General features: G+C 39.9%; 1 protein-coding gene across 1 annotated transcript; it reads right to left on the bottom strand.

Annotated features, from left to right (window-relative positions):
* Window positions 1–1,912: 1,912 nt before the first annotated feature.
* GUCY1A1 (guanylate cyclase 1 soluble subunit alpha 1) lies at window positions 1,913–27,292 on the bottom strand. Its single transcript, XM_060246609.1, has 8 exons — window positions 26,886–27,292; window positions 21,671–21,732; window positions 20,251–20,309; window positions 18,344–19,053; window positions 16,293–16,778; window positions 15,021–15,164; window positions 7,520–7,674; window positions 1,913–2,321 (listed from the first exon to the last, which is right to left on the bottom strand). Exons 1-8 carry the CDS (start codon window positions 27,129–27,131, stop codon window positions 2,120–2,122), a joined length of 2,064 nt encoding a protein of 687 aa, XP_060102592.1. The 5' UTR covers window positions 27,132–27,292; the 3' UTR covers window positions 1,913–2,119.
* Between the last annotated feature and the right edge of the window lie 418 nt (window positions 27,293–27,710).

Raw genomic sequence — 27,710 nt, forward strand, 5'->3', positions numbered from 1 at the left:
CAGCATCTAAAGTTCCTATATAGTTTCATTTGAACTTATATTTCCTTGTACGTTTCTGTACCAAATTTTATGAAATATGCTTAGAAATGGTTGATACTGTGAAGCAGTTTACTTTACACTCTTTAATCTAGACACTTAAAATTAAATAGCAACTAAAAAGAAAACATTTATTGCTATAATACATTGTAGGTGAGATTTCTGCCCTATCTTGAAATAAAATTCATGATTTCAAGAATTAAAATGTTGATTACATTTGGTTATGCAATATATTTACACATTTATATATAATGTTTAATGTATACACAATGAAATTAGTCCAGGAAGCAGTAAGTGCCATATTCTGTATACTAGCACTGGAAACAGCCAGCAAATGTACTAATTGAAGAGTTTAGCCAATTAACACCTGTATTTGTCAGGGTACAGGAAACACTGGAGAGGACTATTTCTAAATGATGCAATGGTACAGGGATACAGCTTATCCCATTTTTTAGGAATGTTTAGGCTACTTTACTCCTTCCTGGTCTGGGTAGAACAATCTATATGACACTCTTTCTTGATCTAATGCCTTCAAACAGGGCTTATACCACTGACATATCACATAACGTAATAATTTCTCTTCCTGTCTAATTATTTTGATGCATAATAGCATGTATCATGGTTGCATTTCATATAGAAAAGTGGAAGAAGCAAAACATTGAAAGGTATTGGAAAACAGTGCTTTTTATATACAGGAATGGGGAACAATAATAGCAAGGAGTTATGCAGCTGGGAAGGAACACTTGTGTCCTTAAGAAGATTGGGGAGACAGCTTTTACTATATTCCCTGACTTGAACCCAGAGAGGAAAAAAGTTCCTGGACAGAACTTGATTAACTGACTCTAAACTAGTGGTCCCTATCCCTGTTGAGCCTGCAAACACTTTTGTTTTTTGAGGAAGGACAGTAGACACCACCTCAAAATGGCTGCCATGAGAAAAAATGTTGAAGTTCCAAATAAAGCTTCTTCCTATGGTGGGGCTAGCTATTTCTGAATGGCTAACTCAAAGCTGATGCATTCTGGGGTCTTACAAGAAGCATATCCTGCTGCAGTGAATTTGAAGATAGCCAATATTGACTCTAAAGTATAAGAGCACATATTTTCATGAATATGTCTTTTTCATACTGATCTTATTTCACATCCAAATCTCAACAGTGGGACACAGAATCCAGCAAGATTGCTCCTGTTCCTTTCCTTAGCAGCTACGAAGCTAAAAGGGAGAAAGTCAATGACAGTTTCTTCGCGATGTGACTAATTCCTCTTACCTCCAAGGTTTCTCTAGCTATGATGAGCAATCTTCCAAATTCTCAATATACAGTGCTTCCACATAGCAAGTGTAACATAAAGCCAGGCAATTTTTTAAACAACATGTGCCACCAATAATATCTGGCTGCTTTTTTGTTATAAAATCATAAATAGTAATCAACATTCAACTGGCTCATAGGACAGGGTGTACAGTACTTCTACATGAAGAGCCAAGCTACCTGTTATGCTACTCTTATGGCAACTGTTTGATTCTTCTTGTCTGGAATGCTAAAAGCTTCCTCTGGAAGCTGTCCCTGAAGGCAATGAAAAGCTGGAGAGGTACAAAAGATGCTCTCTGCACTTCTGGGAAGGAGGGAGCTCTTATCAAACTTGCTTGGCAATGTTGTGCTTTCATAGAAGGCAGACGTCATTTGTTGGCTGGTTTTTATTCATCCAAGAACCAAGCTACTTGCTCACAAACAGTGTAACTTATAACTTGCCTTAAAATCTAAATCATTATATGTTGGTGCACAGTACGGTCAATGTTTTAAACACTAAGAACAAAAAAAAAGTTATACAACATTTGCAAACAGGTATAGGGAATGGGGTGGGTGGGTTAAAAAGCATTTAAAACAAGATACATTGAAACAGTTCAGTGAATATATTTCTTACAAAAATAAAAAAAAATAAAGTTATGTGATGTGCTTTCTGAAATTTTAATACTGGCTTTCATGTGTTAAGCTAAAGTGCTGTCATGTTTCATTTTTTAAATTTTCAGTTTACACAGAACACAAAATATTAACTCATCTTTTTTTCCTGGAAGAGCAAGGATACACAACCTAATCTACACCTGTTGGTGTCCCCAAGAAATTTGTTTTTCCATCTTCAGCATCCTTCTTTTGAAAGCAGACCTTTGAATTCGTTCCTTGAAGATAAGCATCAAGAAAGTAACAGATCCCAGGAATATCACTTGGAAAATTGGGAGGAAGTTCCTCTCTTGAACGAGCAGTAAACATAAAACCTGGGTAATCCTTTAGCAATCTGCAACAAAATCAGTATCATTAAATATAAAATCACACATAAACTATAATCATTAAAGAGGAAAAAAAATCTGAAAGTGAAAAGGTCTTTGCTGTCTATAGTAGAAGTTAAATGGACTTTTGTACTAATCATTGCAGTGCAGTTTCAAAACTTATGAGGAGTTCCAAAGCATTTATTGAGCTCCATATACTTCAGCATATGAGGTTTGGTATATGACCTATATCTGCTATTGAAAAGAATATTTGTGGAATAATGAATATGCATCATAACTTTATCTATCTATCTCTCTATATACTCACATGCACATACAAAAATGGAAACCTACAAGGAATTTTATTTATTTATTTAGATTCATATCCCACCCGTCCCACAAATGGGCTCAGGGCAGGTTACAGCAATATGTTAAAACAATAAAAACAACTACAATAAATATCAATTAATAATACAGTTAAAACAATTTATATTTGTGGAGGGTATCTCATTTCCCCCTTCCCCCACTATATCCTCTTTCCCTTCCCTGAAACCTCCATTGCGTCTTCCCTTTCCTTTCATCTGCCTCTCCATGTTCTGTTCCCCACCCCCAGCAGCATCTATCTAGGAAAACTATAGTTCAGCTGCATCATAACAACTGCTGTTGTTATAACAACTGCGCAACTGCTGGCTTCACTTCGCCTCCCGTCCAATTGGAAGTGAAATGAAGTTAGCCAGCTGCTGCGCAACTGGGGCATTTGCCTAGGGCACTGGGAGGGGGGAGCCCCCAATTTATCACCCCTCTAGCCCAGTGCCCTAGGCAAATGCCTGTCCCCCACCCTTTCACTGACATAAATTTGTACTGAAGGCTAGCAATACTGTAGTGATTGCCTAACAGGAACAGAGGACGTCAATTTCTTAAAGCTACACACAGTGCTTTTAACATTTTGGAAAATTTTAACTTTTTAAAAAGATTTCTGATTTTTTTCTGAAAACCTGGGGCATTTTTCAGATCTGTAGAAAGATCTGTCTTATCTCTTCATGGTTCCAGTCTTTGGATTTAAATATCCACATATTTGGCCATGTTCAGAATTTTATATATACAACTGGGAACGTGATATACTCAAAATTGGATCCCTGTCCCCTTCATAGCTCAGTTCCCCCCCCCTCACTGCCAGGGCCACCATGGGTCCTGCTCATGTCCCTCACTATCTCCACAGCTGTTGCTGAGCCCATCACAGCTTCACCCCTGATCTATGCTGCAATCACCAGGGCAGCCATGGCTCCTGGCATCTCTCCACTGCTGCTGGGCCCAGCACAGCTCACGGCATCTGCCACAGGGCTCACCACAGCTTCTCTCCCCACCACCGGTTGCTGCTGCTTTCACTGCTGCAGATCTTGAAACTTCTCCCCCCTGTCACCACTACCAAAGCTGTGCCCAGCATATCTCCCTGTTGCTGGGCCTGCTGCAGTTTCTTCTGCACCTTGTCTCTGCTGGTTTAGGGAAGCCCAGCACAACTCCTGATCTCAGCTGCTTGGCCCTCTAACATTCTCTTCTCTCCCCCAAGATCACTGATGCCACCTAGGAAAAGAGGTAGGTGGTATTTTTAATCCCTTTTTTCAGATTTTTCTGCAAACCTGGAGAGTCCCCCAAGTCTGCAGGAGAATCTATTTTTAGTTAATGTGGCCCCAATCCAGTGATTTAGATACCCGCAGACTGGGCCACACGCTAGATTTATATATCACTCATAACAGTGGCCTAAATTCTTTTATTCCCTGAAAATTATATACAAAATGATTTGCTATATCTCTTATAGTTTCAAGCATTTTCATTTAATTAACTGGGAAGATGTTTGGGTAAAAATCAACATTATTTTAAGGTGAGAAAGCCTTAAAATAATGTTAAAATGATGTTCTTAAAATAATTATTTTAAGGCGAGAAAGCCTATATCTATATTTCAAAGAACTACACATGTAGAACATATGGAGCAGAAGTCCGTCAGTGGCTATTAGTCACAGTGTATTGTTGGAACTCTCTTTCTGGGGCAGCGATGCTCTGTATTCTTGGTGCTTTGGGGGAGGGGCTCAATGGGAGGGCTTGTAGTGTCCTGGCTCCACTGATGTACCCCCTAATGGCACCAGCAACAAAGATAATCTAAGATAGTACTTAAATTACATAATATCTAATAAACCTACAATCAAAATACACAATATACAATCAAAAATGAATGAGGGAATAAAAACCAATAGTAAACATTTGTAAATAATGTTTACGAAACAAAAAAGCTTTATTCACATTTAATATCAGCATTTCAAAAAAGGCATATTTGATTAGATGTCTAAAAGATTAAATAAGAACATAAGAGAAGCCATGTTAGCTCAGGCCAATGGCCCATCCAGTCCAACACTGTGCCACACAGTGAAAATTTTTTATATATATATATATATATACACACACACACACACACACAGTGGCTAATAGCCACTGATGGACCTCTGCACAATATTTTTATCTAAACCCCTCTTGAAGGTGGCTATGTTGTGGCCGCCACCACCTCCTGTGGCAGTGAATTCCACATGTTAATCACCCTTTGGGTGAAGAAGTACTTCCTTTTTTCCGTTTTAACCTGTCTGCTCAGCAATTTCATAAAATGCCCACGAGTTCTTGTATTGTGAGAAAGGGAGAAAAGTACTTCTTTCTCTACTTTCTCCATCCCATGCATTATCTTGTAAACCTCTATCATGTCACCCCGCAGTCGACGTTTCTCCAAGCTAAAGAGTCCCAAGCGTTTCAACCTTTCTTCATAGGGAAAGTGTTCCAGCCCTTTAATCATTCTAGTTGCCCTTTTCTGGACTTTCTCCAATGCTATAATATCCTTTTTGAGGTGCGGCGACCAGAACTGCACACAGTACTCCAAATGAGACTGCACCATCCATTTATACAGGGGCATTATGATACTGGCTGATTTGTTTTCAATTTCCTTCCTAATAATTCCCAGCATGGCGTTGGCCTTTTTTATTGCAAACGCACACTGTCTTGACATTTTCAGTGAATTATCTACCACTACCCCAAGATCTCTCTCTTGGTCAGTCTCTGCCAGTTCACACCCCATCAACTTGTATTTGTAGCTGGGATTCTGGGCCCCAATGTGCATTACTTTGCACTTGGCCACATTGAATTGCATCTGCCACGTTGACGCCCACTCATCCAGCCTCAACAGATCCCTTTGGAGTTCCTCACAATCCTCTCTGGTTCTCACCACCCTGAACAATTTAGTGTCATCCGCAAACTTGGCCACTTCACTGCTCACTCCCAACTCTAAATCATTTATGAACAAGTTAAAGAGCATGGGACCCAGTACCGAGCCCTGCGGCACCCCACTGCTTACTGTCCTCCACTGCGAAGACTGCCCATTTATACTCACTCTCTGCTTCCTATTACTCAGCCAGTTTTTGATCCACAAGAGGACCTGTCCTTTTACTCCATGACTCTCAAGCTTTCTAAGGAGCCTTTGATGAGGAACTTTATCAAAAGCTTTCTGGAAGTCAAGGTAAACAACATCTATCGGGTCTCCTTTGTCCACTTGTTTGTTCACCCCCTCAAAGAAATGTAACAGGTTACTGAGGCAAGATCTTCCCTTACAGAACCCATGCTGAGTCTAATCTCAATATCCCGTGTCCATCAATGTGCCTACTCATTCTGTCCTTGATAATGGTTTCTACCAACTTTCCCGGTATTGAAGTCAGACTGACTGGCCTGTAATTTCCCGGATCTCCTCTGGAACCCTTTTTAAAGATGGGAGTGACATTTGCTACCTTCCAGTCCTCAGGAACGGAGGCAGATTTCAATGAAAGATTACAGATTTTTGCTAGAAGATCCAACTTTGTTAGAAGAACTCAACTTTGAGTTCTTTCAGAACTCTCGGATGTATGCCATCCGGACCCGGTGACTTGTTAGTTTTTAATTTGTCTATCAGTTGTAGGACCTCCTCTTTTGTCACCTCAATCTGACTCAAGTCTTTCAACACCCCTTCCAAAATTAGTGGTTCTGGGGCGGGCAAAAAGTTCTCATCTTCCACAGTGAAGGCAGAGGCAAAAAATTAATTCAGCTTCTCAGCCATTTCCCTATCCTCCTTCAGTAATCCTTTTACCCTCATGGTCATCCCAGGGCCCCACTTCCTACCTGGCTGGTTTCCTACTTCTAATATATCTGAAGAAATTTTTATTGCTGGTCTTTATGTTTTTTGCAATATGCTCATCATAGTCCCTTTTTGCCTGCCTGATTACAGTCTTGCATTTGATTTGCCACAGCCTGTGTTCTCTTTTACTAATTTCACTTGGACTGGTTTTCCACCGCTTAAAGGAGTCCTTCTTACCTTTTACAGCTTCCATTACTTTGTTTGTTAACCACACAGGCCTTTTCTTATTCCTGTTTGTGCCTTTCCTAACTTGTGGTATGTATTTTATCTGAGCTTCTAGGATTATAGTTTTAAACAGTCTCCAAGCTTCCCCGAGGGGTTTGACCATATTTACCTTTCCTTTCAGTTTCCTCCTCACATGCCTCCTCATCTTAGTGAATTTACCTCTTTTAAAGTTAAACGAGGTTGTGGCGGTCTTTTTGGGCAACTCCCTATTTATACAAACAGTGAAATCAATAACATTATGGTCACTGCTCCCAAGTGGCGCAATCATTTTTACATCTCTCACCAAGTCTTGGGCATTACTTAGGACCAAATCCAGGATCGCCCCACCCCTGGTAGGTTCTGAGACCATCTGCTCCACAGCACAGTCACTGAGAGCATCAAGAAACACAATCTCTTTCTCTCGACCAGAACTCAGTCTCTTTCTCTTGACCAAATGGGTAGGTATGTGCATTCAGATATATCTGAGCCAATATTATATCCAAAATTAGCTGTTTTGGGTCAGCTCAGGGACACTTGAAATGATACAAAATATTCCCAACATTTCTGGATTAATGAAAACATGATTAGACCAGTGTGTGTGTGTTGGGGAATAAATAACTTATTTCAGCTTCCACTCTCAATTAAAAGGAGAGGGATTGTTCCTTCACTACCTCTCAATGAATTTAGGATTAGAATTTTTAGCCTCTGAGGCTAAAATGGATATCCTAAGGACTAAGCATTTTGGGGGAGAAAATGAATGCACATAAATATAAGAACATAAGAACATTGCATAAGATGAATGTTGTACACTGTAAATTACTGTACCTGTAGGTAGTCGGGCTGACATTTATTTTTCTAGCAACACTGCAAGACTCAAATTTGTTGGCAAGTGTTACGTTGTTTCCAAATAGACAATACCGTGGCATTTTAACACCAACAACACCAGCAAAGACGGATCCAGAATGCAGGCCTATCCGCATCTTATAGAAATAAAACAAAATATATAAAAATTGTTGTACTGCTAGATTCAAAACTGATGTTTCAAAGATAAACAATTTTATTAGTTTCTCTTTAATCATTATGAATCGTGATCATGAGCAAATAGTGGAACCTGTTAGTGACTTGGTCAGATAACTGGGATCAGAGCCAGTCCTGCCACGAGGCAAACTAGGCAGTGGTGAACTGTGCACCCCCCCATGACTCGGTGATGTTATCACTGCAGGGGGAGGGCTGTCAGACGTTAGCCTTGCCTAGGGTGCCAAACAGTCTAGGGCTGGTCCTAACTGGGATATTGCTTAGAAGACATAGAAGGTTGTTCTGCTCTTGAATAATTTATTTTTATAAAAATCATGCATTTATAGTGCCAAGTTGCCAACTCAAGTAAAGGTAAAGTAGCTCTCTGTGCAAACACCAGTTGTTTCCAACTCTGGGGTGACGTCAAATCTCCTCAGAATTGTACTCAAGTCTATTAAATGGGGCTTACTTTCAAAAAAGTATTCTCTTAGGATCCCATTGTTATTTATCCAGTTCATACCTCCATGATTCTAGAATAGTTCACCTGGAGAAACTATCCTATAGACTACAAAAATCAACAGCCAAAAAGTAGGCAAAGATAGACATAAAGATATAATAATGGCTTTCACTTGCCATAAATCCTGCATTGAAAGAGCAGAAAATATCTTTCTTGAACTTAAGAGCTATAATTTTATCTTCTTTTTTGGATGAGGTGCTTTTAAAAGAGGTAGCTCACCAGTACATTACATTATTTTCCAAATGTGTTGTAAGGACACACAAGCAAACGACCCCTTTTTGTAAACTCAGCTTTTAAAAGTGTTAAATTTATGCACTAAACACTTTTCAGCAGATCTTCATGAAATCTAAAACAACCACCACCTACATAGTAGGATCAACAGATGACTTAAATCTGGCATTAATTCAGCATTCTAGGTTAGAATTAAAACAAGATCAAAGCATCCTGTCTATAAATTTCAAAGAGAAAAAATAAAATGTATTGCAGTATTTCTATTAGATACTCAAAAATGACAACAAAAAGACAACTTAAAGAAGAAAAAACATATTTGGTATATTAGACAAAATTATCCTCTCTCAAGTTATAATATACTCAGAAATTCAATTTGCAAATTCCATTTTGTAACTATATTTAAATAATAAATGCAGTTTGCTTATTCTCCCATATCCAGCAAAATACTTAGCAACACACTTGCCTGTTTCCTCTCAAAAATACTAGTTATTTATATCATACCCACAAAACCAGACACCTTTCTGGTTACATACACAAGTCGTATCTTCTGAAATATCTCCCTGAGATATTTGCATAAACAAAGGCATAATGCATAGCTAAAATTATGTTCAGAAAATAGTCACTGATGAAACTCAGGAAATTTCCAACATATTTCATGGGATTATAGACCAATATATAGGGCTAACCCAAAGGGTTTTGGTGCCCTAGGGAAACTTTGAGGCCCTCATCCAATAGAATTGTATCTGGTCCAGAAAAGACAGCATAAAGCCCAGGCCCTACTCACAGTGGAAGGGCTTGGTAGTGGAATCAATGGGAGGGTAATGTTGGATGCATTGGTTATGTTACTTCTGGGGAAAATCCATATGGTAATACTATAGAGTTTCTGGTGATTTCTAGAGCTACCCTGTACTATGTTTGGGTTTTTACAGGAAGTGGCCCAATGCTGCTCACCTTGCCACCTTATTCAGGGAGGAAGTTGGAGCTGAAAACCCAGCTGTCTTATTTCCTCATTTCACAGCAACAGTGGCTAAAGAAAAAACAACAGCAACTACTGTTGCTGCAGAGAAGAAAGTCAGGCAATTGCTTAAGGAAAAAGAGACAGAAGGGATTTTGAGCAAATATGAGCTAATAATCAAACTCTTTAGCCAAATTATCCAGAAGAAGATGATCAGAAGGGTTTCAACCAAAGAAAACAGAGCCATCCAACTTCAAGCATATTCTAATGGGGTCTGAACTTGCTGACACTGAGAGGGAAAGAGAACTTGGGGTTGTAGTGGATAGCTCAATGACAGCAGCATTGCTGCAGGAGTGATAAGGCTGGTGATTATTAGGAAAGCAATTTAAAATAAAATGGACTACATTATAATGCATCATAGCTTCATTTGAAATACTGTGTGCAGTTCTCATCACTATATCTCGAAAAGGACACCGAAGAGCTGGAAAAAGTACAGAAGAGGGCAAGCAAGATGATTAAAGGGTTGGAGCACCTCTTCTATGAGGAAAGGCAGGAAAGTCTGGGACTGTTCAGTTTAGAAAAGGAGACAATGGGGGGACACGATAGAGGTTTATAAAATTACATACAGAGTAAAAGGAGTGAAGAGAAGTTAACTTTTTCTCCCTCTCCCATATACAAGAACTCAAGTGCATCCTATGAAGTTGATGGTGAGTAGATTCAGGACAGACAATATGTGTCAATGTGTGTTCTGGTCGAGAGAAAGAGAATGAGTTTCTTGATGCTCTCAATGACTGTGCAATGGAGCAGATGGTCTCAGAACCTACCAGGGGTGGGGCAATCCTGGATTTGGTCCTAAGTAATGCCCAAGACTTGGTGAGAGATGTAAAAGTGATTGCGCCACTTGGGAGCAGTGACCATAATGTTATTGATTTCACCGTTTATATAAATAGGGAGTTGCCCAAAAAGACCGCCACAACCACGTTTAACTTTAAAAGGGGTAAATACACTGAGATGAGGAGGCATGTGAGGAGGAAACTGAAAGGAAAGGTAAATAAGGTCAAAACCCTCGGGGAAGCTTGGAGACTATTTAAAACTATAATCCTAGAAGCTCAGATAAAATACATACCACAAGTTAGGAAAGGCACAAACAGGAATAAGAAAAGGCCTGCGTGGTTAACAAACAAAGTAATGGAAGCTGTAAAAGGTAAGAAGGACTCCTTTAAGCGGTGGAAAACCAGTCCAAGTGAAATTAGTAAAAGGGAACACAGGCTGTGGCAAATCAAATGCAAGACTGTGATAAGGCAAGCAAAAAGGGACTATGAGGAGCATATTGCAAAAAACATAAAGACCAACCATAAAAATTTCTTCAAATATATTAGAAGTAGGAAACAAGCCAGGTAGGCAGTGGGGCCCTGGGATGACCATGGGGTAAAAGGATTACTGAAGGAGGATAGGGAAATGGCTGAGAAGCTGAATTAATTTTTTGCCTCGCAGTGGAGGACGGTAAGCAGTGGGGTGCCGCAGGGCTCGGTACTGGGTCCCATGCTCTTTAACTTGTTCATACATGATTTAGAGTTGGGAATTTAGAGGCTTCACTGTGGAAGATGAGAACTTTTTGCCTGCCCCAGAACCACTAATTTTGGAAGGGGTGTTGAAAGACCTGAGTCAGATTGAGGTGACAAAAGAGGAGGTCCTATAACTGATAGACAAATTAAAAACTAATAAGTCACCGGGTCCGGATGGCATACATCCGAGAGTTCTGAAAGAACTCAAAGTTGAACTTGTGGATCTTCTAACAAAAATCTGTAATCTTTCATTGAAATCTGCCTCCGTTCCTGAGGACTGGAAGGTAGCAAATGTCACCCCCGTCTTTAAAAAGGGTTCCAGAGGAGATCCGGGAAATTACAAGCCAGTCAGTCTGACTTCAATACCGGGAAAGTTGGTAGAAAGCATTATCAAGGACAGAATGAGTAGGCACATTGATGAACACGGATTATTGAGGAAGACTCAGCATGGGTTCTGTAAGGGAAGATCTTGCCTCACTAACCTGTTACATTTCTTTGAGGGGGTGAACAAACATGTGGACAAAGGAGACCCAATAGATGTTGTTTACCTTGACTTCCAGAAAGCTTTTGATAAAGTTCCTCATCAAAGGCTTCTTAGAAAGCTTGAGAGTCATGGAGTAAAAGGACAGGTCCTCTTGTGGATCAAAAACTGGCTGAGTAATAGGAAGCAGAGAGTGAGTATAAATGGGCAGTCTTCGGTACTGGGTCCCATGCTCTTTAGCTTGTTCATAAATGATTTAGAGTTGGGAATGAGCAGTGAAGTGGCCAAGTTTGTGGATGACACTAAATTGTTCAGGGTGGTGAGAACCAGAGAGGATTGTGAGGAACTCCAAAGGGATCTTTTGAGGCTGGGTGAGTGGGCGTCAACGTGGCATATGCGGTTCCATGTGGCCAAGTGCAAAGTAATGCACATTGGGGCCAAGAATCCCAGCTATAAGTACAAGTTGATGGGGTGTGAACTGACAGAGACTGACCAAGAGAGAGATCTTGGGGTAGTGGTAGATAACTCACTGAAAATGTCAAGACAGTGTGCGTTTGCAATAAAAAAGGCCAACGCCATGCTGGGAATTATTAGGAAGGGAATTGAAAACAAATCAGCCAGTATCATAATGCCCCTGTATAAATCGATGGTGTGGTCTCATTTGGAGTACTGTGTGCAGTTCTGGTCGCCGCACCTCAAAAAGGATATTATAGCATTGGAGAAAGTCCAGAAAAGGGCAACTAGAATGATTAAAGGGCTGGAACACTTCCCCTATGAAGAAAGGTTGAAACACTTGGGACTCTTTAGCTTGGAGAAACGTCGACTGTGGGGTGACATGATAGAGGTTTACAAGATAATGCATAGGATGGAGAAAGCAGAGAAAGAAGTACTTTTCTCCCTTTCTCACAATACAAGAACTCGTGGGCATTCGATGAAATTGCTGAGCAGACAGGTTAAAACGGCTAAAAGGAAGTACTTCTTCACCCAAAGGGTGATTAACATGTGGAATTCACTGCCATAGGAGGTGGTGGCGGCCACAAGCATAGCCACCTTCAAGAGGGGTTTAGATAAAAATATGGTGCAGAGGTCCATCAGTGGCTATTAGCCACAGTGTGTGTGTGTGTGTGTGTGTGTGTGTGTGTATGTGTGTGTGTATATATATATATATATATATATATAAATTTGCTACTATGTGACACAGTGTGTTGGACTGGATGGGCCATTGGCCTGATCTAACATGGCTTCTCTTATGTTCTTAAAAGAAAACTGTTTACTCAAACCAGTGATTAAAATATGGAATTTGCTGCCAGAGGATATAGTGATGGCCCCAAGTATAGAAAATATTAAAAGGGGATTAGAGATTCATGGAGGATAGATTTACCAGTGGAGAGCCAGTTTGGTGTAGTGGTTAAGTGTGCGGACTCTTATCTGGGAGAACCGGGTTTGATTCCCCACTCCTCCACTTGCACCTGCTAGCATGGCCTTGAGTCAGCCATAGCTCTGGCAGAGGTTGTCCTTGAAAGGGCAGCTGCTATGAGAACCCTTTCCAGCCCCACCCACCTCACAGGGTGTCTGTTGTGGGAAAGGAAGGTAAAGGAGATTGTGAGCCGCTCTGAGATTCTTCGGAGTGGAGGGCGGGATATAAATCCAATATCTTCTTCTTCTTCTACTAGCCATAGTGACTAAAAGGAACCTCTACCTTCAGTGGCAGCTAACTTATGACTACCAGTATGAGGAGGCAACATCAGGAGAAGGCCTTGACCTCTGTGTCCCATTGTTGACCCCAAAGAGTAACCAGCTGGCCACAGGATGATACAGGAAACTGGAACAGGTAGACCACTAGCCTGATCCAGCAGGACTCTTCTTATGTTGTTTTGTTCTTATTCTCTTTCTCAGTTCATCCTCTACTCTTCATCTTTCCTTTATAGTAAAATGCTAAGCAGTTATACCTAAGTCCAGTAATGTTAATGGGCTCAGAAAGGTGCAACCCTTTTTAGGATTGCACTCTTATGGATTCTCCATCCCAGTCCTCAGATAATCTCTATGTGAAGTTTTGATTCCAGTCAAACTGAACATTTTCCCTTCCCTCACAAAAGATAGAAAATAAACTGTTTTGATGCTTGAGCAACTGAACTTTTAGAGTCACCACCACACTTAGCTCAGTCAATTAAAAAAGATTCTGTACTATTAATACAATAAAAGTGTAGGAATCTTGCGCTTCCTTCAGAAATAGTAGAAAAATAAAACCAAGCAAATCTCAGATACCTCGTGATTCAGCGTTCAATGCTTGGTCTAGCAGAAGGATGGCCAAACTGTGGCTCAGGAGCCACACATATTGTGTGGCTCCTGGAGGTCAAGGAGGAACTTAATGCAGGCTTACTCTCGAGTATACATGCTTAGAATTGGGACAGTCCGTGTCTGAGCACTGGCCCATAGGTAGGTGATTATTTCCGCCATATTTGAAGTAGGTAAGGAGGGGGTAACAGACAGGCTCGCAAGCCCTTCTCCACCACAGAGGTCTCCCAGAGACCTAGAATGGGGAAAGAGAGTGCAAGAGCCAAGGGCGCCACTGGAGGAAGAGATGGAATTAAAGAAGGATGTGCAGGGTTCCCCCATAGTTTCATAGTTCTTGTAGGAGCTATATTTACTAACCTTGGTGTCAAGGCAAAGAGAGATGCATAATGATACGAATGATTGTCAGTGATTTATATGGTACATGTGTGTTTCCTTCTCCCACTGGTGCCAAAAAGAATTCCCTAATCTTTCCCTATGCTTGTCTTATGGGAACTGTTATTCCTAGCTTCTGTTTTTTAAAAAGTCTCCTTCTAGCGTGGCTGTGTTGTAAAGTGCATGCATATGTATTTTATTTTTCTGTGCAAAGAAAGTATTGAGAGTTTTAATAAATACATGTGTGTAATATCTGTTCATGTCTTGCAGCTCTCAAACATCTGATGTTTATTCTATGTGGCTCTTATGTTAAGCAAGTTTGGCCACCCCTGATCTAGCATATCTAACTGAAGAGCCAGCATAATGCTTTTCTCAGCACTCACATAGTTTTTGATTTGTGATGTTCAGTGTCTCTTTTATGTAGTTTTTGTTTAACTACCCATGTGATTTTATCCTTTTGCAACAAGTTTTATGCCTATTTAGATGACAGTTTCACACTACCCCAGCTATATATAATTAACTGAAAGGACAAAACTGTCCTTCAAGTACCCTTTCCCTTGGGAACATTGCTTGTGCTCACTGGGGAAAAAAAATTGTACAGATTGCACCGCGAATGAAATGGCAGAGGTACAATGTAAAGCAAACAGTCAAGCTACAGGCTTGGAAGCAATTGTGAAGCAATACAACCACCTGCCAAAATAACATTTGAATGCAGGACTGGCTGGCTATATATTCATTTTTATACATTCTTTTTTATATGTATTCTTGTAAAAGCTCATTTGCATTTCAAATGAAGTAAATGAAACAATGGAACCAAAAGGCATATGTATTTCATTGAGCAACAAAACTAAGGACATCCCCCCTCCACAAATCAATATTGCAAACATCTTCCTTACTTTGATAGGTTCTCCATGTGGAGACATCACTTCGTCTGACAGCTCCATCATCTTCAGTGCCATTAATGCTATCTGAACAGCATGGGTGTCACTTTCTTTGTGCAAGCCACCCGCAACACAATAAGCATCCCCAATGGTTTCTACCTGTATATGAAAGTTCATTTTATAAGAAATTATTATTTTTAAAAGGCATAATTGAAAGTGCTTTCATTAACCCTCCCCCCCCCCCCCTCCACAGTGAATATTCACCAACTTCTGACTGTTCCTGTTGGATAAAATAGCTGATTCCATATCCTATTCAGACTCACACTTAGGCTTCTCCAATTTATCTGCTTCCATTTTTAGAATATACTGCAGGCAATATTAACTTTGCTAAGTTTCAATATAATGATGTTCTTGCAATTCTATATTTGTTGATATGGATTTTCTTAAGTCTGATTAATTGTTGTTAAATTGTGAATTGTTTTCTCCTTTGCTACATATTATATGATATGCTCAGATACACTTGTTTTATTACTTGACAGAATGTTATGGGATTCTGTTTATATTTATCTTATTTATATTCTGGCTATATTTTTAAATAAATTCTAATGAAAATGGGAACAAATAAAAAAACACTTCTGATTGTTACTCAAGGTAAATGTGAACTGAAGCTATGTCATACTATTTGAGTAATAACATTTCCCACCTACTTTGATGATGAAAGTATTATTATAGCAAAACGTTTACCTTTTGTCCACCCACCTGTGATTTTCTAGTAGCTATTCCCAAGCCACTTACTCACACATAGTACCACAACCAGCTTCATACTATTATATGCTAAGGATGGCCCTAGATACATAATTTACTGAATTAGTTATTTCAGCATTACAACATTCATTTTTATATATATTCTTGTAAAAGCTCATTTACACTTCAAATGAAGTAAATGAAACAATAGAACAAAAGGCATATGTATTTTACTGAACAACAAAACTAAGGACATCCCCTCCCCCATAAATCAATATTGGCCATTGGCCATGCTGGCTGGGGCTGATGGGAGTTGTAGGCAAAAAAACATCTGGAGAGCTACCGTTGGCCACCCCTGTTCTAGGTTATATTGCATCTCCACATGATTGCATATGCAACTCACTTTGCAGACAACTTGTGTTTCATTCTTTTATTGACTAGACTTAATCCCCTTATAGCCTGTGTAAAAACAACTTTGCATTCCCATACAGGCTTGTTCTCCCTTTCCAGGACACCAATCTACCAGCGAAATAAATTCTCTACCTTGTAGACATCCAGCTCTCCACACTGATAATCAAAGCGAGTGTAAAGCTCGTTAAGCATCGTGATAACCTGCATAGGTGAGCACTGGGAACAGATTGCAGTGAACCCTACGATGTCAGAGAAAAGCATTGTGACATTATTAAATTTCTTGGCTTGCACAACTTGTCCCTGCCACAGCTGTTGTGCAACCTCCTCAGGAAAAATAGAACACAAAAGATCTACTGTTTTCTTTTTCTCTTCTTCAAGAGCTTGGTGTGCCTGTTCAAGGGTAGCTTTGAGCTTCCCTAGTCTTTTTTTCAGTCCATCTTGAGCTCTGGCCTGTTCTCCTATTAAAACAACATCCCTTAATGCATTATGAATTGGAATATCTGAAAGATATAAGCCACGTCCTGTAAAATCTTCTAGTCTGTCAACACATGGAGATCCCAAAAACAAGATAGCACAGGACTCAAATAGGTAGATCATTTGTCCTCTAAGGTCCATAACCTGCAACAATGAAAAAGATGAGATGGTGTAAGATTTCTGAGGAATGATAGTGTACAAAGGCAATGATAAGCAAGTTGTTTTTCATTTGGAACAAGCCTTCCCAAGCCAAACTGGGAGCAGCCAATGGTTATACCACTCCCCTTGACCCTGTACAGCTAGACTGAAGTGCCTGGAAGGTTTCCCTCCCACATCAGGAAATATAAAATGGAAGGAACACCCATCCAATAAGTCTTGCATGCCAAAGTGGCATGAGGAGGGGTGGTCAGAAGACATTCCATTTGATCAAGCATTGAAGGTGTCAGAATGTTTGCAGCCAATTTCTATGACAGAAAGGACAGGCATATATTTTCCCTCTCTTGAGGTGCAGTCCTTGAGGCTGGAAAGCACAGATCTGAGGGGAAAATGGGCAATGGGCACACAAAAAACCAATGAACCAAGAATAAAATATGACTACAACAATACACAATGTATCTATGCCCATCTTGAAGAAGGTAGTTAAAAATAAACAGGAAATAAGGGCATCTGCGGGGAGGAATGAATAGGTATGGGAAAACTTAAACATGCCCAACAATTTTTTTGCTATATATCCACCCTGCATTCTGGTTGAAAGGCAAACTGAGAAGTGTGTTTTTTCTTTCATAACATGTAGTGTGTAGACATTTCTTTAGACCATTATTCAACCAAGCAGCCCTCACCAGCACAATCCCACATTTGAATATATATATCAGATAACCTTTTTCAGCTATTGCTTGTATCTCTATTGAAAATTTGGCTGTGTTATCAGTATGAATTTGGAACAGACTGAGTTCAGAATAACTAATATAGATTGAGCCCTTAGATTAGTAATAGCTAAAGTAGAAGCAATAATATAGCCAAACTCTTTATCTGTGTTCACCGCTTAACTGCAAGCATTATTGTGATAATTCAAGACAGACAGAACTGCAAAAGAAAATAGCATCTTTAAAACAGATGATCTGACATATTTGTACTACAATGGAAGATACAACCCCCCCCCACTATTATAGGTCTCTGACTTATCTGTTTTAACTTCAGCTATCTGTATGTGCATGTGCATGTGCATGTTTAAATGTTGTTTGTAAGGTAAAAAAAAAATTCCTTACATTCATAATGAAGGAAAAGTTGTAGCCTACAGATCTCCCTAAGATGCTATTTTTCAATATGCGACAATTTCTGTCCAAGGTTATGCAGTCCAAAAACAGTATTAATATGAGTTTAATTGGGCCAGGTCTCCAGATGTTATTTGAAGGATAAAAAATGAACGCATGAACATGTCATACTTCTGCCTTTTGCAATTCTACTATAATAACTGAACAGGACCTTATATAGGAAGACATAAACAAATTTCAAATTACAGCTTGCACTTCTCTCCCACCTCCTATTCAAATATTAAAGCAACACACACACAAAACAGGAGGGAGCAGGAGGCACTGTTGTTGTCTCCACTTGTTGGAGCATCTACAGATGTTCAAAGTGGCTCTCATATATGTGTACTCCACTTAGAGGTGGCAGAATAGAAAACATATAGGCAATGAACTAGTTCTTACTCCAGTTGACTTTTTAAGAATGTTGTCCCCTCTTCTCACTCTTATAGTAAACTGCATGTTCAGCATTGTCATGATCCCACTAAAGGTGCAGTTTATTTTGGGGGTCAGGATTTCAAAGCACTCCTCAAAGTGTGGCTTTGTTTGAAATTCCTTCCTGTTTAACAGCCTTCTTATACCATTGCCAACTTGTAGAATTGCCATGTCCTTGTCAAACATGCAGTGAAATGGGAAAGTCTTGCAGAACATAGAAGCAGGAATCACAAGAGATGACTGAGGTTTACAAGGTGATATGGATGGTTTTGCACTCTTGACTTGTACTGAATACAACAAATAGGGTTGATTGATGAACTCAGTGCTGTCTTTGCAGAAGCAGGGGGGCATTAGCATCACTTCCACTTCTGTTTCATATAAAACATGAGCTGCTGCTTTAATAATGCCAGTGAGGATGAGACTAGTTGTTTTCTTAGGGAAGAAATAGTAGACATTTAAGAAATCTGGGTCTTTTTCCAAGCACAGTATGGAGACCTCCTCCAGTCTCTCTTTTTTTTCTGCTTCTTGGCAATGGCCACTCTGCTTTAGAAGAGTACTGAAGCTGTTCAGAAAGTCTTTGAGGGTCCCCCCCACAACTTCTAGAATGTGTTCATCTTCTTCATAACATATTTTGAAAAGTTCTTCACCAAGAGATTCCTTTATAATGCTTACTGGAACTCCTGTAAGCACAAAATGTTTCAGTTAGGGGTGTTCCTCTGAGAATATTGCCCTCCCCCCCAAATTTCAAGCCTTTGAATTTCAGCATTTCTTCTTTTTCCCACCAATCCCTCATTTTTCCAAAGCTAAATATCTCCAATTTAACAAACTAATTTCAGCCTAGTTTCTGAAAGCTCAGTTTATACTCTCAAAACAAAAATCTGGAAATAATTTATTACAGATAGCAATAAAGGCCTTTCTAGAAAGCCAAATCAAAACCAATTACTTTAATTCTAAACACAAACAATGCAATTAAACCTAAACAGAGTTCCATTGACTTTAATAGACTTAGAAATGTGTGACTTTGTTTAGGACAGCGCTGTAAAAGTCAAGGTAAGGAAAGGTTACTATTTTTTTCCTGTAACAAAAACACAAGCTTTGTATGTATAATCTCCAGGGGGAAAGCAGCATGCAAGGAACTGCTTAACCCCTTAAGCCAGCCAGTTTTCCTCTGCAACCTACAGCTGTAACATGAAAGGGAAAAGTGGTGGGGAGGAAATGCATTAAGCAGTCCTCCACCTGCTGCTTCTTCACTGCAAATCATTTCTGCTGCTTTGCCCCAAGGAACTGCCAAGTTTTCCAAGCTGGCACAGCAGCAAATAGATTCCAAAGAATGTGTTTAAAGGAATGAAAAAGAAACACAGATGGAGTTGGCAGTGGCTGGCTACAAGCAACATCCCACATACCACTCACTATCACAATAAATTGTGCTTGCTTGTAACAAAAACAACACTCGCTATTTCAATAAAGGGCAAAAGATCAGATTTTCTCAGCAACAAAATATTATGTTTTGAATGTTAGAGGAGTACAATTTTGCTGCAATGCAACTACCTGTTTTCCCAAAGGTTTTCATATCCTATTAAGAAATAAGCAACTGTTTTCCATTCATTGCACTAGAAAACATCTGCTTATATTTCCAGCTTCTCATACAAGTTAAACAAAACAAGTTAAAATCATCCAATATGTGAGGACCACACAGTTAACAGTGAAGATAATGTATCTACTATTGTGTTCTCTAAACTGTGAGTGCTTGTTCAGTTGTATCCTTTTCTCTTGGACAGGGACCACATACTTTCAGCTACCAATGGAGAAGCTAATCCATTTTTAGTGCTTAAGAAGAAAAAACCTGTAGCAGTTGATGTTCACAGATATAACATTACCTGATGCGTTTGAATAAATAGTGATCAGCTTTTCAAAATCTTCTCCTTCCCCAGAATTCCTACAAGCAATGCAAAACAACTTTGAAATGACCAAGTCTGTACTAAAACTAATTAAAGGGATACAAATAATCAAATTAGTAATTCAAATTAGCTGAAGAAGTGAGCAGTGACTCATGAAAGCTCATACTGTACCACTAATTTTAAGATGCTACTGGACTCTTACTCTTTTCTACTGCTACAGACAAACACAGCTACCCATCTTGATTTAATCAAATAAAGAAACTATAAAATTTACAATGTTATTAACCTGAAATAATTTTACATCTTTTTAAACTCAGAAATTATGGCCGTTGTTCTTATCAGCCACTAGAATTTTATCAAAATGTGCTTGAGTAAACATATGTCTTCACAGGTATCTCTTCTCCCCATGGCCAGTCCACCAATGGTAACTAGCCAACTTACATCTATATATCTTATATCCCTTAACACAATTTAAAGTACATCTTAGAATAGCCTGGGACTGAATTAAATAGCTACCAGGAACTTTCTGATAGCAGATCTCTAAAAAGCATGCAGGACACATTTCCTGGCTGTCTGAACAGCCAGGGTGCACGATGCACCCACGCCACACACAAAGGAGCAATCTGAATACTCCTCTTGCACATGTGAATACTGTGCCTCCTCCAGCAGCAGAGTGGTGGCTGTGTGATTGCTGCAGCATGCATAAAAGAGCACCAGCTTTTTCAAAGCCGGGATACTGCCATGCCAAAATCCCAGTGTGATTCCACCCAAAGTGTTTGCATAGTGAGGATCCACCACTCATTGCATCTGAAAAAAATAGGTTCTAGTCCATGCCAATCTATGCTGGAACAACATCTGTTAGCCTTTAAGATGTTTATCACTCCTGTTTATCTTTATTGAACAGAATAATATGCACACTAGCCTAGACTAAATGACAAAATAATTTATCTAATAAAACTGCCACAAAATCCTAAGAATATTTTCATGGGAGTAAGACCCATTGATAGATCTCAGCAGGATGGCCCAGGCAAGCCTGATCTTGTCAGTCTCAGAAACTAAGGTGGGTTGCCCCTGGTTAGTACGTGGGAGACCAGCAAGGAAGTCCAAAGGCAATGACAATCCTTCTCTGAATGTCACTTGCCTTGAAAACCCTATAAGTTGGTTGCGACTTCACAGCACTTTCCACCACCAGGATTCTTAGCAGACCTGCTTAGGATATCACTTTCAGCATCCTGGAAATTGGTTCTTAAACATTGTTAAATTCAATCATAAATATTCAACGGCACAAAATACATGAGCAGAGATTCAGTGTCAGGTGTGCTCTATTCTAGTTCTTAACTAAATACGTGATGCTTGTTGCATTTATTTGGTGCTAATACCATACGTTTACTTCACTAACCTGATTTCTTGTATTTTATGTTTTGATAGTGTTCTCTGCAGCGCAAGGTACAACCTTTCATACTGGAATAAGAAAAGACATGTTAATGAAAATGGCAGTTTTAAAAACTAAGAACTGGAATAGACATATTAGCTCTCAAAAAAGACCTCAATAGATCATTAGACATTTGAAAAATATTACTTTTAGATAATGGATGGAAGAAATCCAAACACAATCAAGTCTCTGTTTCTCTCTTGTGGCAGATGTTTCTATACATTAAATCTATACCACATATTAATTAGAAAGAAGTATGCAAAATGCACAGGCCCCAATCCCAAGAAACATGTGTGTGTTACAAATGCTATATTTCAGCAGACAACCAGGTTTCCTATAGCTAGGGTGAAGGTTAGGTACCAGCTTTTAAATCTTCTCCAACTGTGTGATCAGTACTGTAAAGAATTATGTTACGTCAGTTTCAGACTATCCAAACTCAGAAAGCTCACATCAACAGAGAGGTTACCAGGTCTCTTGCTATAGTATGAGACCTCTTGGTGGCAGCCCCTGATCCCTGCTGATGCACTGTAGGATCAGCAAAGACAAAAATTGTTGTCACATCCAGAGCTCTTTTTGAGCAGGAATGCAGCTCCAGCTGGCTTGGCATTAGGGGGTGTGATCTAATATGCAAATATGTTCCTGCTGGACTTTTTCTACAAAAAGGCCCTGTGTGAAACAATGGTGACATCAGGGGGTGTGGCCTGATATGCAAATGAGTTCCTACTGGGCTTTTTCTACAAAAAGAAAAAGCCCTAATCACATCAATAGCATGATATCATTTTGAAGGTGAGACTGTTACATCAATAGAGCGATGTGACTTACAGGTTCACCCTAGAAATAACGTTATGCTGTCAATGTGACCACACCACATCCTGTCCCCTGCCAGATGTCACCCATAGTTGGCAACCCTAAAACTATTCTGCACATTTCCTACAACCCCTTCTATAAGATTTTCTATCAATCATTCTTTAAGTTCAAACAGAATTTTAACAAAAGCGTTATGTCCTTGCTCAGCAACACCACTAATAATTGTAGGCACGCAGCAGTATTTTACTACATGATCCACTCTTCTAATGTGGCTGCAAGTAAGCCACATCACCAACTGCAACAGCAACATCACCAATTCAAACTAACAGTCTGAACTTAACTGAATAAAATGTGAATAAGATTTATTCACGTCAGTGTGTGGAAATGAATATGCACTGTGCTTGAATCACCCACTCAATTATTCAAACTCAGTAATTAATAAATGGCATGAGAACTCCAACAAGGGTAGAAAGCTTATTCATTTCAAGGAAGGAAGCCAATACGTCCATAGGAACCACAGGAAGAACACAAGGAAACCTAAAGTTGGATATCTTGCATGTAAAATTGCAATAGCCTTTGCACAATCACTAATGGCTTAGAATTCCTTATCCCAAGGTGTCATTTTAATTTTGTGCTTTTTGGTTACAGCAAGAAATTCAACTTGCAATTTTAAACCATTGTGTGGAGGAAGGGACACAGAGCAGGAGGCTCTGGGCAATTGTGCCTACCATAGTTTCAGCCAGGCAGCTGTTGTGCTTGCATTCTGCAGCCTGCTCCCATTTTGGCCAGCTAGATGGCATGGCTGGGTCGGGGGAGGGGAGGAAGGAACCACACACCTGGTAGCTTGTAGCCTCAATGTGGTTTGCATTGCCTGTTTTGAAAGAAGGGGGCCTGGAGGCAAGCTGGGAATTCAGAGCCATCTTTAGGAAGCTTCAAATTAGTATGGCTTGCTCATGATCATCTCAATTTCCTTTCACACTCCATTTCGTTTTCATTTGCTCTCAAGTCAAATTTGGTCAAATTTCTCATGATGTGTATATATCACAATACTAAAACGCTAAATATCCAACAGTATTTTAGGAGAACAGGCATTCTAGAAACACTGATTTCAATTATTTTTTAATACCCGGTTTGGACATTTGGTTAGTTTTACTGTAAATTACACAGAAATTTGAGGACAGCTGTTTAATGAAAGGAAGATTATGGCCTCAAGAAAAATGCATTCTTCAAGAAGGTTGTGTTTTACATTTAAAAATAAAAAGAACAACTGAACAAGCGTTCAACATTATTAAAGCAAGATTTTATTAATATTCATATCTAAATAGAAACATGCACAGGGCTTCCCAGCTCCACTTTCAACTCTATAACCCCTTTAAAAATGAATAAACAAGCAAACAAAAATCCACGTGTATTTACTGGTATCTAGAATCTCATCAAATGCTATTCTGGGCCACACTATATTCTCCCTTGATCCTTCCACATAACATTTTATTGACGTCAGTGGAAGCAACATGTGCTGATCTGGGACACGATAGTGACCCTCTCAGATTTGGAGTTTTCCATGTGGAAAATGGGTAACATAAACTGGGTGACAAACTGCCAAGCAGGCAATGGTTCGAGTTATAAGGTTTTAAACAAATCCAAGACCATATAAGGAAATGGATGCAAAGTGCCAATTTTTCATGAACAACAACATCAGTGCTCATGATAACGATCTAGTGCCATTGAGACAATTGTTCAACTAGCATAACATAGGTGGGTGGGGCTTGTAGTTCTCCCAGAATTACAACTGGCTTCCAATCTACAAAGTTCAGTTTCCCTGGAGGAAATGGCAAATTTGGAGAATGGCAAATGCTACAGTACATCACAGAGCCCAGGAGAAGTCCTTTCCTAGGGACCACTGCCATGTTTTCCAAGCAAAGACCTACTAGGGTTGCCAGCCTCCAGGTGGGTCTTGGAGATCTCCTGGAATTACAACTGATTTTTAGACTACACAGATGAGTTCTCCTATGCAAAATGGCTACTCTGGAGGGTGACCTCTATGGCATTACACCCTGCTGAGGTCCCTCCCCTCCCTAAACCCCATTCTAGCCAGGCCCTGTCCTCAGATCTCTAGGAGTTTCTGAATCCAAAACTCGCAACTCTAAGATATACTAAAGTCAATAAAATATTTTAATTAACAAATATAGCATCTGCATGTTGAAGGCCTCATGACATCTTTTCTGGGTTTTCCCCAGGAGTGACAAAATACCACAGTGCCAAAAGTGGGTTTTTAATTTATTTTTCTCCTACCAGTGGGCAGCAGAGGTTGCTGGTGGGAGACCTGGCAACCCTACCTCTCCCTGACAACCACAGAAATACAATTAGCAGAAATCCCCTCACTTGTTACGTTTTTAATCTGGCAGTCCGCAAAGGACCTAAGGTGGCACACATGGTTCTCCACTCCTCAATTAACAATATCCCACTGAGACTCTGACTGGGCCAAGGTCACCCAGTGAATTTCTAGCTCCCACTAAATGGGCCTAAGGACACTATGGGTCTCAATTCATCATTTCAGTCCATATTGATTGGCACAACTTTGTAAACTCAACAAAATTATACCAATTTATATGAGAGTTACTTGCTCTCATATATTTAATGTCAATAAACGCATGACTGCAATCAAATTTCAGAACTTGCGTCTCCTGTGTTGTGCTAGCATCAAGAGAATCACAGAGGAGCAAACGGGTGAGTAAATTGCACTAAACTAAGAATAAACCCCACCTAACAAAGTATAAGGCTATAATATGGCACAACATGGAAAGCAAACACACTTATTTGGTACAGGACTGAAGACAACTCATCCACATTTGAGTCACAGAACCACCATATCTAAAAGTTAACTTGTTGAGAAGGATTGTGACTGAAGACTCTCATACATTCATTTATTTGAAAAATGCATATGCTCCCTCTCCACAGACCTGTGTGAAGTAGCTTACTAAGTAAAAATATTTTGTAAGGGATGCCCATGGGCTCTTCTTATAACACCAAAATTTGGAACCATGTGCATGAAGCCAATTGCCTATTTTTTCCTTTTTTTCTTTCCCACCAAGTGATAAACAGGTGGGAAGGACCTATGTGACTGTCCTACCTCACACAGCAATGTTACTACAATTACCTTGGAAGCAGATCCAGCACCACTGCCATAATATAAAAACGGCCTCATTGATACAGCACAACTGATTGTCCTTGTTACATTAATTTGATTTGTTTATACCCAGTCATTCTCCTCTTCTCCATTTTGTCCTCACAACAACCCTGTGATGTAAGTTAGGCTGAGAGTGTGATCAGCCCAAGGTCACCAAGCAAGCTTCCATGACAGAGTGGGTCTCCCAATGTATCACTCTAGCCACTATACCAGAGTGGCTGCCTCAATGTTTATGATGGCTGTCATCAGGGCTTTTTTTGAACAGGAACACAGAGAAACACAGTTCCGACTGGCTTGACATCTGGGGGTGTGGACTAATATACAAATGAGTTCCTGATGGGCCTTTTCTACAGAAAAAGCCTGGGCTGTCATAATGCTGCTGTGATCTCAATGGCACAATGTATTCAACGTTAGTAGGGCTTTTTTTTTCTACTAGAGGCCACAGGAGCAGAGCTCCACCTAGGCTGGTCAGGGTTCTGGCTAGCCAGCCCCAATATTCAATGGGGCTCCTGATGGGCTTTTTCTACAAAAAAAACACTGCCTATTAAAGATACTAATATCGTGAGTTGCCAGTATCTGGAAAGTTAATGCAAACTAAATTAAGTAAAAACATTGTACTTGGCTACCTTTGTCATCCTTAACTTCCTTTCTCTGAACATAGAAATACTAATGAAATAAATACAGATGACTGCAACAATGGAATTAGACAGAACTGGAAAAGACAGACAGAAAGAGGGGGTGGGGTGGGAAGGAAGGAATTGCAAGGAGATACAAGAAGCACTAGCTGAAGCAGACATAGGACGTTTTCGCACTGACCTTAATCGGCAGTGACGCCCCTCTTCAGCGCGCAGGATCAGCCCGGATTTTGCACCAATTGCCGCGGAGCACCCGGAAGAGCCGGAAAGTCCCGCGGCTTTTGCGGCGCAAATGGAAACTGGATTTTGGTGGTTCCCATTTGCGCCACAAAAGCCGCGGGACTTTCCGGCTCTTCCGTGTGCTCCGCGGCAATTGGTGCGAAATCCGGGCAGATCCTGCGCGCTGAAGAAGGGCGTCGCTACCGATTAAGGTCAGTGCGAAAACACCCATAGTCTTAGTATCTAAATGACTGTTTAAAAGGCATTATTTAAAAAAAATATTACCCAGTGATTATCTCAGTTACTTTTATCAAAACATAAAAAGAACACTCACCTCAGGAAAGATAAGTTTGCAGATGCTCTCAGCTAAAGTGTGCAGATAAACTTTGCTCCTGCTGGTTTTTCTCTGTGGAGGGTTCCCATGAGTATCTTTTTCTCTGCAGATTGGCAAAGTAGCTTTGGAGCTATTTGGCACCTCCACACAGTCCTCTTCATGTTCATCAGAAACGCCACTTTGGGCCAGTAAAGAAAAAGGACACTCACCAGTGATCTTCAGGTCTTTTAATTTAGTGCAGAACATATTGCACAAGTCCTTTTGCAGTGAAATTGTGAGAGTTTTACTGTGTGTTGAACATGTCTGTTCTGCTAACCAAAAGGCAGACAGCAGCTAATAGCAGCAGTTGCTGTGGCAAAATTATCTGTAGAAGTAAAATCAACTTCAGGAACACCTGTAGATTTTTACCCCTGCAACAGAAGTGAAAAAGAAAATTGAAAAACAGAAATCACTTTACTGCGTGATTTAATTGAAGTCAAGATTTATTAAATTTCAAAAAAGGAAGCATTCTTAATAAACTAGTTACTAGGGTCTAATCTCTGAAGCACACATAACTTTACAGCTGATCTACTTATCAAGAATTCTATGAGCTGTATGTTTTAAAAATACAGCGTAGAGCTGCAGTAAAATGTCATCCTTTAAAGTTATACAGATGCCAACACTTTGATAGGTTAACTTGCACAAGATAACTCACAAAAAGCACACCTGCCTCAGTTTTATGCTTCAGGCTGAGAAAGAACGCTAGAACAGTATCCATTAAAATATTACTGCTGACATGCCCTCAGCTTCTCTGAGCCTCCATGGTCACTGCCCTGGGCCCAGAGC

This window comes from Heteronotia binoei, chromosome 9 (genome assembly GCF_032191835.1).
Source record: "Heteronotia binoei isolate CCM8104 ecotype False Entrance Well chromosome 9, APGP_CSIRO_Hbin_v1, whole genome shotgun sequence".
NCBI lineage: Eukaryota > Metazoa > Chordata > Lepidosauria > Squamata > Gekkonidae > Heteronotia > Heteronotia binoei.

Bases quoted from the DNA above. Each gene is read 5' to 3' on its own strand.
- GUCY1A1 (XM_060246609.1), bottom strand. From the start codon at position 27,131: ATGTTCTGCACTAAATTAAAAGACCTGAAGATCACTGGTGAGTGTCCT. The intron at 20,310-21,670 runs GTTAGTGAAGTA...CATTGCTTGTAG, and splicing joins CATAAAATACAAGAAATCAG to GAATTCTGGGGAAGGAGAAG. The intron at 7,675-15,020 runs GTAAGGAAGATG...TATTTCTATAAG, and splicing joins CACATGGAGAACCTATCAAA to ATGCGGATAGGCCTGCATTC.